Source organism: Uloborus diversus, chromosome 10 (assembly GCF_026930045.1).
Source record: "Uloborus diversus isolate 005 chromosome 10, Udiv.v.3.1, whole genome shotgun sequence".
NCBI lineage: Eukaryota > Metazoa > Arthropoda > Arachnida > Araneae > Uloboridae > Uloborus > Uloborus diversus.
This window is the reverse complement of record NC_072740.1, coordinates 100776913-100789881: the sequence shown is the minus strand read 5'-3', so window position 1 is coordinate 100789881 and position 12969 is coordinate 100776913. Positions and strand designations below refer to the sequence as shown.

The 12969-nt window shown below is 31.3% G+C and overlaps 1 protein-coding gene across 3 annotated transcripts in view; it reads left to right on the top strand.

Annotated features, from left to right (window-relative positions):
* Window positions 1-12969, top strand: part of LOC129231775 (serine/threonine-protein kinase STK11-like) — a 75084-nt gene that overhangs the window by 34393 nt on the left and 27722 nt on the right. For 2 of the 3 annotated variants that reach the window (XM_054866140.1, XM_054866141.1), the window contains exons 1-2: window positions 99-564; window positions 11610-11783. In XM_054866140.1, the coding sequence (XP_054722115.1) occupies window positions 230-564; window positions 11610-11783 (509 nt within the window). In that variant the 5' untranslated portion in view covers window positions 99-229. Of the gene's footprint in view, window positions 1-98; window positions 565-11609; window positions 11784-12969 lie in introns of those variants that run through there. The other variant, XM_054866142.1, reaches the window with a different exon arrangement.

The window sequence follows — 12969 nt, the reverse complement described above, 5'->3', positions numbered from 1 at the left end:
TTAAGGCAGAATAACTCCAGACAAAGCTTACGCTCCAGTAGTATCGTTCCATCAATCCACAGTTTTTGACTTCAACTTCAATTCAACCAAATCAAAAACACGAAAAGTCCCGTAAAGTGATAGAGAATACGGGTAAATATTATGGAACGTTAATGGTAACGAGTCCTGTTATGCGGCTTATAATTTTTCCTTGTTTTGTTTCCTTGTTTTTCGTTTTTATAAATTTTTCATGGCAGAAGAGGGACATGCATCACCGGAGTTTATCATTCCCGGCGATGATGAATATGATGATTTCCCTGAAAGACCGATGGACAGCTGGTTAAATGATGAAGCATGTCTTCCAGTGACATTTTATCAGTTCGATTCTACGGAGATTCGATGTACGACTCCGAAGAAAAAGGCGAAGATGATTGGAAAATATATTATGGGAGATTTATTGGGAGAAGGATCCTATGGTAAAGTTAAAGAGCTTCTTGATTCGGTGTCACTCTGTCGCAGAGCTGTCAAAATTCTGAAGAAGAAAAAACTCCGAAAAATTCCTAATGGAGAAAGAAATGTGCAAAGGTAAGTATGAATAAAAAAATACGAATAATACTGAATATCTTCAGTTGCTATGTTTTAAACTAAATGAAAATCGTTTCAGAAGTTCATGAAAAGTTTCTCTTTAGTCAGGTACTCGAAATAAAATTCACACAGCATGGATTGTGTTGCATTAGCTTTTATAACTCTTCTCTGACGTTTTAGGATTGAATAAGAATGGAAATAATACCTTATTTATCTATGATGTAATATTTATTTTAAAAATCAACTTGTGTCAAATGAGTGTATAGCATAGTCAAAGAATATAGTAAGTTATGGAGGCCTAAAAAAATAATAATAGTCTTGTAAAATCTCATAAATATTCAGGTACTTAAGTATTGTTCTGTCAACCATTTTCATCAAAACCAAAACTATCCCAACGTAAAAGTGAATATCGTGAAATCTCCTCAAAAATCATCATCCACAAGTTTTCCAAAATGAGTAGAGCAAGTTTGGTAACTATCATTGGCAGTCTATAACAAGTTTTGGTTTTGATGAATATGTTTGACGGACTAATAAGTAAAGTTGAACTCATTCTCTCAAACGAGCAGAGAAGTGCACTCTTTCGTTTCTCTTTGAGCCAAGGATTAGGGTCTAAATTGTATTCTTATACTCGAAAAATATGATCTTTGTTAAGAACTTATTTTGCAAAAATCTCGTTTTGACATTTTTACATTTTTTAAATTGTTTGCCTTGTACCAATGAGAAGGAGAAAATTGACAGTTACAAATCATTTAGCTTTATGCGCATAAGCCAATTATACTATTGGAGACCTTATTTGTTCTTACATTATCGAAATGTAAAAACTATATAGTACAGTGAAATAACAATCTAAATTGAAGCGTCATTTACAGTAAATTTTTATGTTTCAATAAAGTGTACTTGGAAAACAACTAATAGCTATGTAAGCACTTCTATTCATTACTGTATTAAGTTCTGGTTACTTATGTGTCATTCAGTGGTTGGAAGTAGCACGCTACAAGTAGCGACGCTACTGTAGTAGCTACATTTTTTAGTAGTTTGTAGTGTAGCGCACTACTTTTCAAAAAAAGTAGAGTAGCGAGTAGTTCGATACAAAAAAAAAGTAGTTTATAGCGATTTCTAAAAACTACTTTTAAATAAAGTTCCAAAAAAAAAAACAGATTTTCAAGCGAATTTGACCATGCAAGTCTTAACGCGAGTAAAACTTGCATCAATAAGATTCGTAAGACTCTAAGGCCATTAGTTTGTTTGGCATCGAAACTTTCACATTTCCCCAAAATTCCCCTTGAATAGAGCATGGTTTAGAAAGAAAATAATAAGCGATAACTGCTAATTTAGTACCGCTTTTGTGTTTTCTGGCAGCAGAAAATGTCCCATGGATGAACATTTTAGATGTCAATGAGGATACGTAATATGAAAGCTACCGTAAATGTTATAGAAGAGAATGATATTGAACTGTCCTCTCTTCTCTCTCTCTCTCTCTGGGCGGCAAACAATAACTATTACAGTATTACAGAAATCTATAATAAATAAAACTAAGAATATGTGTGTATTGTATATATATATATGTTTATATGTTCCCTATACAAATCCACAGTTTTCGTCGTATCTGGACTAAATTTGACAGAGAGCTACTTGGGCACCCGAGAAGGAACGTAGGGGGTTTTTGAACGCCAAAAAAGAACAGAACCGTTCGAATTTTAATTTTAAAGCCCGAAAATGGCATTAAATGGCTCTTTCTACCTGAAATAATTATCTGATCAGTTCAATTTTGGCGCCGTTCGAAAGCGCGCGAAAACACCCATCGAGTTCATTCATTTCCTTCGAATTAAAAAAAAAGGCTGTAAAATCACCGGGAAAAAATTAAAAAGCACCGTTTTTGAATTAAATATTCACTGTCAGGAAAGGATTAAAAATTTAAGGGTTGAATTCTTTCAACTTTTATATCCTTTCTTGCAGCGAATATTCGTAAAAAAAAATGTTTGGACTGATAAATTGGTTCAGTAAAGGAAAGAAAGAATAAATAATTCTTAGTAATATGCCATGTTCAAATGACCCAATTTATCAATTTAAACCATTTTTTGAATTTTTTCATTCAATCCTCAAACGTTGTGTATGTGTATGCTTATTATTATTTTTATTTTTTAAAAAGTAGCGAAGTAGCTACTACATTTCTAAAGTAGTTTGTAATTGCTACATTTTGAAAAAAGTAATTGTAGTTGTAGTTAACTACATTTGGAATAAAGTAGTTGTAGTTCGCTACAAATGAAATGTAGTTTTTCCAACCGCTGGTGTCATTTTGTGGATGTTTTTTATCAAAAGCAAAAGTATAATCAAATAACTGTTAAGATTATAAAATGTTGTCAAAAATCTTACGGGAAAGTTTTTCAAAGTCATTAGAAGAACAAATTTGTTGTGAATCATTGGTAGTCTAGTGCTCATTTGGTGAAGTTTTGATTTAGACAAAAATGATCCACAGAATAACGTGTAAGTACAAGTTCTGTAATTCCTAAAAATAAAAACTTCATCATCCTTTTCACTATAAAATTTCTGATATTATTGCATTAATTAATTCTTAGAATTGTGACTCTCATTGTAAAAGTGATGAAACTTCATGTTTAAAATACTAAATGGCATCACATAATTTTGCTAAATGGCTTCATACTTAGATACTAATTTTTTACACACATTTAGTTACCAATTGTCTAATTTCATTCAAATTATAAATATTAAAAGTATCACTTAAGTACTTAATGTGGTATCATTTAGAAAAAGAATACATGTTTTAAAAATATGGATTCAGGGAAAAAGGAAATTTGGTCCCATTCACAAAAATCGAACCAACCGAAACAAGCCTTCCACAAATTATTTATTGGAGAAGCAAATTTGAAATTAAAATAATGCATATTTCTGTGTACAACCCAATAATGTTGGAACTTTGGTACAGATGTGATATACCCCCCATTTGGCGACATCGTTTTTTTGCACAAAATGGAAATATTTTTCTCGCCAATGAGGCGATAATTTTTTAAGCATGGCATCCCTGGCGAAACTAACCTGTGTTAGGCAACCCGAAGGCAATCTTAGATCTGTTCAAACATGTTTACTTGGGTTGTCTACTCGGTTTCACGCAGGAGAGATACGTATTGTTTCGTGCAATATACCTTACAGGAAAGCTTATTTTGTGTTAGTTTAAATTCAGTAGTTGTGTTTTGAAATAAAAACATTAGAAAATGCCAGTTTCTTCAAACTTGAACGTTAATTATAAGTTAACTCCAACGTGTTGTGTATCTGTAACGTGCCATTGTCATATGATGTTTTGTTTTAGACTGAGTGTGAGGATTTATACCATTAAAAGGTAAGTTCTTTATTTTAGAATTCCAAAACAACTCTCACTACCGAAATTCTTTGTTTTTACAAATCCTTGATGGGTTCTCGTAGTTTTTAACTCTATTTTTACTGCATGTAAATTAATTTTACAAAAATAGTACGGTTATTTTGTTCTTAAAGTTAATTCTTATCGATGCCACGAATTATTTAGACATATTCTATTAACGTGCCTCCTTTAGGTACTGAATTTCTGAAAATTGACTTTAGCATTTTGTTGACTTGAATTGTTGACTTTAGCATTTTATACAAATATAAAGGTGTTATTTTATGTAAAATATAATAGGTATTTTGAAAGCATGTCTGCAATGTTTGGATAGCAAATAAATTATTGTATTTTTGTATTGTTTATGTATAGGATGTTCTGTTGAGACATTTCTACTTTTCATACATCGAAATTTGAGTAACTAAGCGCTTTTTTAGCTGAAATAGTTATTGATTTTGGGGATGTTTTCCGCTTTAAACATCGCAATTTGAATCGCTTTGCTCTGTTTTAGCAGAGTATGAGAAAAGTTATTGTTTGATGAAATGCCTGTTGGAAAATAGCTTTTACTTCTATTAGTACATATTTCATTTGTGAGTTGTTATAGTAATTTGTCAATTTAAGCATTTTAAATACTTTCTAGTAATTGTTCTTTGTATACAAAAACTCTCTAGTTTCTGGTATTTTTGAAGCATATATTCGTGGTGTTTTTTGTTGTGCTTTTATGTTGTTTATATATATATTGTGTTCTGAAGTGCTTTGATCATGTTTTTTATCTGATTTTTTCCTGTTGGCACTAAAAAAGCATCGCTAAGAACGATGTATGACATATGTCGTCATACATCGTTTTCTTGGCGACGCTTTCTTGGCACCAACAGGAAAAAGTCGACAAGGGTGGGGTATATCACATCAGTTCCGGAACTTTTTTTGAAGTTAAACTCAAGGGGATGAGGGTAAATTAGGACATGCTAAGTTAGAAACATGCTCCGCTCTTCTTTGTTGCTTGCACAAGCAATGAATCAGTAATAATGCTAAATATAGCACTTTTATAAATGGTAGTTTGCCCAATGGCAGAAACACCGCAACATGATGACGATGTCACGGACAGCGAAACCCTGCCTCGGACAATTCTGTCCGCACTAAAAAAATAAAAGTTGTCTGCAGTGAAAAAAAGAAATAAAAAAGCTATTCGCAACTGTGTCGGACATAATGAACTGCTGACGCAGGGAGAGAATGATCAAACACGTAATTGTTCTTGTTCGCCTGCCTGCCACACTTATAAACCAAAACAAAATGATCTTTTTCAAATTGTTTACTGAAAAAGCTAATCTGAAATAAAAATAACGCATATTTCTGTGTACAAAAAAAAAAAAAAAAGTTAGCACATTTCTGTGATGCAAACGATACATAACTCACATAGTGAATAATTTTGCTTGTTTGTTTGTTTTATCATAACGTTAGCAGTGGTGTTGTTATAAAGTTCTCTAAAAATGCAGTGTAAGAATTTTTTCTTCCCTCGAATGAAAAAAAAAGCATTTATCAGCGCATTGAAATGCGATCGCTTCAAATACGGTAACCAGCCTTAAAATTATCCCCATTTAGTGTCTGGCGTTAACCTTTAGTCATGCTTCTTTTTTTTTTCTCAACTCCGAATTTTCGATGAATATGTCAGTGATATTAATAAAATTCAATATGCACCCCTGTTAAATGGTAATTCTAAAATTATCTTATGTTTAATAAACTTTTTTATTTACCGTTTTTATACTTTTAGTGCTTTCATTTTGAAAAATGCAATCTGATTACGTCCGATATGAGAATCGAAATTTTACTCTTTTTTTTCACTTAACTTTGCTTCATATATAGGCAAATAAATGAAAAGTCTATTAAAACCATCATTTCAAGATTTTAAAACGAAATTCTGTTTTTGTTTATGAGTCAAAAACTTAAATGCTGAATTGATGGTTTAATTTTAGTTTTGCTGCAACTGTTTTTATAGATATTAATGATAGGTTTATCATAGGCTTCTAAAATGCAATTCTAAAACAATTTTTAAAAAAATAATTTTTTTATGGGTCGTTTTTATACTTTTGGAGTCTTCTTTCAGAACGCATCTCTTGCATCCGCTTTGAGAACCGAATTTGTCTAATTTTTGATGTTTAATACACTTTTTTAAGAGATAAACAAATAAATTCTCCTTTTATTTTTATTGAAATCACAAAATTTAGATGTTTTAAACGAAATTCTGAGAGTTTTAAGAGTTAAATGCTCAACCACTGCTTGAAGTTTTTTTTTGTTTCAATTATTTAATGAAAATTAATATAAACGGAAAAAGAAAAAATATCAGAAAACACCCACTTTGAAATTTTGTTTTATAATCCCCCTCCCCCACGCAAAATGATTTGAGTTTTCACAAAATGAATTTATTTTTTACAAATAAAATGGTCCCGTGAAAAATCCTGGACCCCTGTTCAATAGCCAACGCATGTTTGCAAATGTCAGGTGCCCACCAAGGATAGAGGAGTGTGGGTTATCCGATTGCACCATTAAAACTTTTAGGGAGAGGTGGTTTGAAAAAGATGTTGGTCTCGGTTTTTTTTTTGGGGGGGGGGGAGTCTTGCGCTTGGAGAGGGGAGTGCTTCAAAGAATTTAGGGAAGTGCGCCATTGTTTTTGGGGAGGGGGATGAAATGATCTCATTTCAAAAATTATTTAAAAAAAAAGACTTATTGAAACCACGCTCGAAATTTTGCAGACAGATTATGAAGTTCTAAAAGCTTGTTGCGGACAGCTACAGAACTGCCACTGAGGTAGTTTGCCTTTTGAAAGAAATTATCAGTCTGTAGTTTTGTTTTTATAATTTTGCATGGGTTTGTTTTTACGTGGCCAAATGAAAATGGCTAGCCGCGATGTTGTTATAAATTTCTCTAAATATGCAACCTCCTGTAGCTGTGCAAAATTGTCATGTAAAACATATCTCCACAGCAGTCTTGCATAATATAGACAAACGAGCGAACGGCGTTCGCAGAAAGTTTTTGGCTCTGCAAATTTTTTTTTTCAAACTGCTAAATGTTGATTTATTTAAAAAAAAAATTTTTTTTAAGGGAATTTTTAAGAAAATCCCAGTTTATTTCTGTTAAAGCCTTGCTCCAAAAGCCTTTTAAAGCACATGTGTAAAAAAATAATAATTTTGGCAGTTTTTTTCAGTTGGTGAAAAAATAAGCACACTATATGTTATTGTAAAAAAAAATTAAATGATTTAAAGCACTTTTTTTTTTCTCTTTCATATCTGAATATAAATTTAATTTTTTTATTCAAGGGTGAGTTAGACAAAATAAATATTTTCAGAAACTTCTCCAGTTAATATTTGTGTTTGCAGAAAGCTTTTCATTTTATCTAAGCCTGCTCCACAGTCATTATTTAAACAAAAAATGAGAACACTAGTATTCCGAGAATTTAGAAGTGCAAATGCATAGCTAGGGGTGGGGGAAAATGTGATCGCTTCAAATGAGGTTAGTAGTTTTAAAATTATCGTCGCTTGATGTCTGGCCTTTAACTTTTTAGTGGTATATTTTAAGGTTATTTTGGGAGAAAATGTATAGGTTTTGAATTTTTGATGCTAACAGGAGTGATTGTGTTCTGGTTGTATTCCTGCATTGCTGTCTTTTTCCGTGTACTTAATACTGGATGTCCACCATTGTCCATTATGCTTTCCTCTCTTCCACCTCTTTTTTTCTTTTTTTTCTTACTCCAAATTTTTGGCAAATTTGTCACTGATTATTTATAATATTCATCATGCAGACCAGTTAATATGCCATTCTAAAAATTACTTAGTGAACTTCTTTTATTTGCCGATTTTGTACTTTGAAAAAATGCTATCTCTTTGCACCCGATATGAAAATCAAATTCTACTCATTTTGGATGTTAACTGTTTTTATAGGGAAAATGAAGGACATTTCTTTAAATTTTTATGAAACTCATAGTTCATTATTTTCAAGCAAAATTCTATGTTCTTAGGGTCAAAAGTTTAAATGCTGAATTTTTAATTTGATTTTATGTTTGCTTCAACTCTGTCAATAAATATTAGCACTATGTTTAATGTATATCCTTCAATTACAATTTTAAAAGAATGTCTTTGAAATAAATTCTTTTACATGCTGATTTTATACTTTTAATTTACTTTGAAAATTGCAATCTCTTTGTATTCACTATGGAAATCGAATTTTTCTCATAGTTATTAAAATCATAAAATTGAAAAGCTTTAAATGAACTCCATGTTCCAAGGCCGTATCCAGAAAATTTTTTTGGGAGGGGCCCGGATTTGCACATTGCCCTAACACATATCTACATAATAGAAACACATACATGCATAAAAATATTAACATAGAAGATGTTTTTTGTTTTGATTTTTAATGATTCCACTGGACTGTTGTTATTTTTATTTTTGTTTCTTATTATTTTTTTATTCACCTTGTAGTGGAAAGGAAAACAGGAGAGTGTCCCTTTATGTCGGATGTAGAACATCCATAATTTCAGGGGTTTCTCCCCAGGGAAATTTTTTGAAAAGTAGATATAAAAATCTGTATTTTCAGGCCTTATATGGGGTAATTGAGACTACAAAAATATGAAGAAAAATAGGCGAACAAAGACTTCTAAAAGTTATGCATTCTTTTGCAAATGAAGATCAATCAAAATAAAACTTGCTTTCTCGACAAATCGTTGATATTAATCGACGAAGAGGAAAAACAAAAGAGGAGAAAAGAGAAGCACATTGTCATTTGCTCATATCGGCATTTAGTGTAGTTTGTTTTTGATCACTTCTCTAACATCCCCCCCCCCCTTTTCATCAAACGCCCTACAGTATAAAAACTACAAAATGGTAATGGTTTAAAAGAAATGGTGTAGAGATTCAGAAAATAAGAATGAAAGAGTAATGTTCTGGCCATTTAGACATTTCAAAAACTTAAATAATTTTCAAAGAGTCTAGAACAATTGAAATTATTTAAAGCACTTCATTTGTACTTTTCAGAAGTTGATCACACAATCTTGGAAAATGATTATAACATTGTAAGACACACCTGTTTTAAGTTAAAAATAAATGCAACGAAATATTTCTCAAAACAAACAAATTTTTTTTTTTCAATCACAAGTAGTGCAGAAAATGAAATAGAGGAGAGTAAGTGTTATTTTTTCCCTCATGCTTAAGATATTAACAGTATGCAGTAGAAGTAAGATAAAAACAAGCAATAACAAAAGATCTTCCAAAATACTGAATTCGTAATTAAATAAATGGCAAGACATGGAACATATCAATCACAAAAATTGATCTTGAAAAATGTGTTACAAAAACGCGAGACTCATGATTTTTGCATTTTTTACTCAGGATGTATCAAGGAGCTGAATTTGGCCCTTCTTGGTAACCAGATACTAGCCTAATGGGAAGCTAGGCGCCCAGCCCTTGGGGAGTCCCCAGCTCAAAATCGGTGCAATGTAAGTTTTATAAGAGTTTTAAGGGGAGGAGGGCAGGTGGCGTGCACAAGGGGGAGAAGGAACACCTGTTGGCCTGGGCCTGAGCCTGAAAGGAGCCCAATATTTGTTGTACTAGGGTTTAAAATAGGGGTAAACAACATGGAGGGGGTCTGAAAAGTCATTTGTGACGGGCCCCAAAATTTCTGTGCATGCGCCTGGAGGAGGGCAAGTCTACCAAGCTGACAAAGAGCCTGATTTGGCCCTGAATTGAATTCGGAAAGAGAGCAGGAAATCCTAATTAAGGGTCTAAATTTCAAGTATGCTTTGAAGCTAATGAGAACTAGAATTGTTTTTTCTGTATTTCTTCAAATTTTCAATCGTTTAATAGTTACAAAATTAAGAATTAAAAAAACTTTCTTCTGTTTTATGGTACAAAACATTTCAAGTTTTTTTTTTTTTGCAGGGGGAGGCATCGCCCCCCCCCCCCCTCTGGATACAGCTCTACCATATTCTTAAAGAGTCATATGCAGAACTACCAACTTTTGAAAATCTAAATTTATACCCGAGTTTTACGTGGAAGGGTGAAACAACACGTTTAATGACAGGTGTAACAAACACAATTAACAATTTATGTTCCTAAAATCCGGAAAGTAACCCCTCTTTCCAAAATCAAATTGATAAATTTTAGGGGGGGGTCTAATCTAATTTTTTGAAAATTGTTTTTAGCTTTTATTTAAGGATGTAGAAAGGAAAATAATTACATGTGAAAAATTAGTGTCAAACAAGAATTATAAATTGATTTACATCTGTAATAATTTTATAGAAGTAATAGATTGTGCAGCGCCAGTTTTTATCAAAAATGGGTTGACCACTTTAAGTTGGCAAAACCTCTATAATATAGCACTTGAAAATTCATGATTATTTAATGTAATAAAGTTATAAGAAATGAAAAGCAGAGTGAAATCATTTCAAAGTAGAAACAAAAGTCTGAATTATGAAGTCAAATTCGTCATAGAAATTGGGATTTCGAAAATGCGGCTTTGCAAAATTGATGATTGAAAAATTGACACGGTTTAGTAAATTATGCACTTCTGATCTCAAATTCGTTAACTTTCTTTTTTTCACCTTTGAAAATGGTTATTTCTAAGTATTGGGACAATTTTTAAACAACCCGTTTTCCAAATGGCATCAAGTTGAAGTTTATTTTCACTAGTTAAAGCAAAAATGTTTGTTCCAAATAAGTTTCTTTTGTAACACATATGAGCAAAAAGAAAAAGTGCCCTTGCATCAAAATGAGAAAGACAAGGGTGGAAGGAATAAATCACTGAAACTGGCAAAATTTTTTTTTTTTGCTTTTTTTTTTTTTTTTAATTTTTAAATATGATACTATTGTTTGCTTTACTTTGATTTTTTTAGAAACGAAAACCTGCTCATGGAGGGAGGAACTAAAAATCTAATAGTGTAAAATCTAGTAAAATGCAGAGCAGAAAATGTTAGGTGTACTTTATTCTTAGAGGATATACGAGATTACAAAATGATCTTACTTTGGTGAAAGGGGGGGGGGGAGATAATCAATGGAAGGGTTTCTTTCAGGATTTTGAGATAAATTTACAATAGGACAAAAAAGATTATTTTAAAAAAATATTTAATTTCTTACTATTTTATCATTTAGAATAACAAATTCATTTTGTTTAATTTTTAAACGAAAATTTGGAACATTAATTTGCACAAAAGCAATATAATCTAAATGATTCATAATACAGACAACATCTTTCATGATTGAAAGTTTTTTTATCATTACAAAAAAAAAAAAAAAGAAAATTGTAGGTTTTCGACATGTTTTTGTAGCGTTGTAGTTCATAGAAACTACGATTTTTTAGTAGCAGTTGGCAGCTCTGGTCATATGCCAAGATGTGACTTGCTGATCTGCTGCCTGATTTTTGCTTTTGTTCAGTTATTTTACGTTTTTATTGGATATATAACAACCCTAGTTAATATTTCTAGTACAGTATCTCTGTATACAAATGTTTTTGTTTTGTTGTGTCATCATATCTAAGGAGGATCAAATAATGAGTTATACGTTATTCTATGCTTCCCTCATCCTAACAGTTGGATAAGAATTATTATTGATTTCAGTTATTGTGAAAGTGATTTATTCCTTTTATATAATTTTATCATTATTTATTTTATTAATTTAACCTTTTTTTTTTCCAGAGAAATTCGTCTGCTCAGAAAACTTGATCACAAAAATGTTATTAAGTTAATTGAAGTTATGTATAGTGAAGAAAAGCAAAAATTATATCTGGTATTTGAATATTGTGTTTCTGTTCTACAAGAGCTTTTAGATTCAGTTCCTCAAAAGAAGTTTCCTATTTGGCAAGCTCATGGGTAAATATTGGCGTTTCTTTTTATTGGTAAGAGTTGATATAAAGTATTTTTGTTGTACTATTCAATTCAGTGAGAAAAATAAAAAAAAAAATGAATAGAAAAAAAATCAACCAAGATTAGAAATTGTAATAAATCAAAACTCCACTGTTAAATTTAGTTTTAGAAAAAATTCTATTCAAAATCAGAGTAAGCAGTATTTTCACCTACTAATATTTTAAATATGGCAATTTGCTTAGACATCTACTTTCTTAAATTTGAAAATATGATATCTCACCTATTGCACTCCTTTATTGTATTTTCTATAAATATGAAAAATACAAATGATTAATTACATTTCCAATGTAAATCCCAGTTATAAATATCTATGGATTAAAGAATTCTTAATGTTAAGTAAAATAACCATTTTTGTTTTTTTATTTTGTTTATTATTTTTGGTTGGTTATTAATTGCTGTAATAATAATTATTTCATAACACTATTTTCCTAATAACTTCATAGTCAAAAAAAAAAATTTTTTTTGGCTAAGTTTTCAAAAAAAAATCTTGATTGTTACTCCCTCCCCACCCCTGTAAGTTTGGGAGAGGGAGGTACATTTGGATACACAAAATAAAAACCCATTAACACGAACTCGCTTAATGTGAATTTTCGCTTGGCGTGAAACAAATGCCATTCCAGTGAGATAAAGCTGCAAATTAGTGTTAAATCAATCGTTTAACACAGCGAGGATTTAAACAAAATCCCGCATGAGATGAAGAAAATTTTAAGGTCTTGAAGAAAAAAGGGAAAAGAAAAAAAGAAAATCCTCATACTTTTACATGAAATTACTTTCGAAAGTCTAAAGATTTGCACTTGAATGAAAGCGACATGGATGGCAGCGAGAAAATTTTCCTTGTGAAGGAAAATCAGGAAAACCATGTTTTTCAAGAAAGTACGAACTTTAGCTGTAGACTATGCTTACAGTAAAAAATCTCGGATGAACAGTGAAATCTTCAACAAGTAGTTGACAAACCTAGATGTAAAATATCATTGTGAAAAAAAAAAAAGAAATTGTCTAATTCTGAACACCTGTTCTGCCTATGTAGGGGTTTAAGGTCTAAAAGCGATAAAGTTTTTTACCCGTCAACACTGCAGCAAAATTCCAGTCTTGAGATCAAGGAAAAATCAGATGTTTGAAATGCACTGTCGTA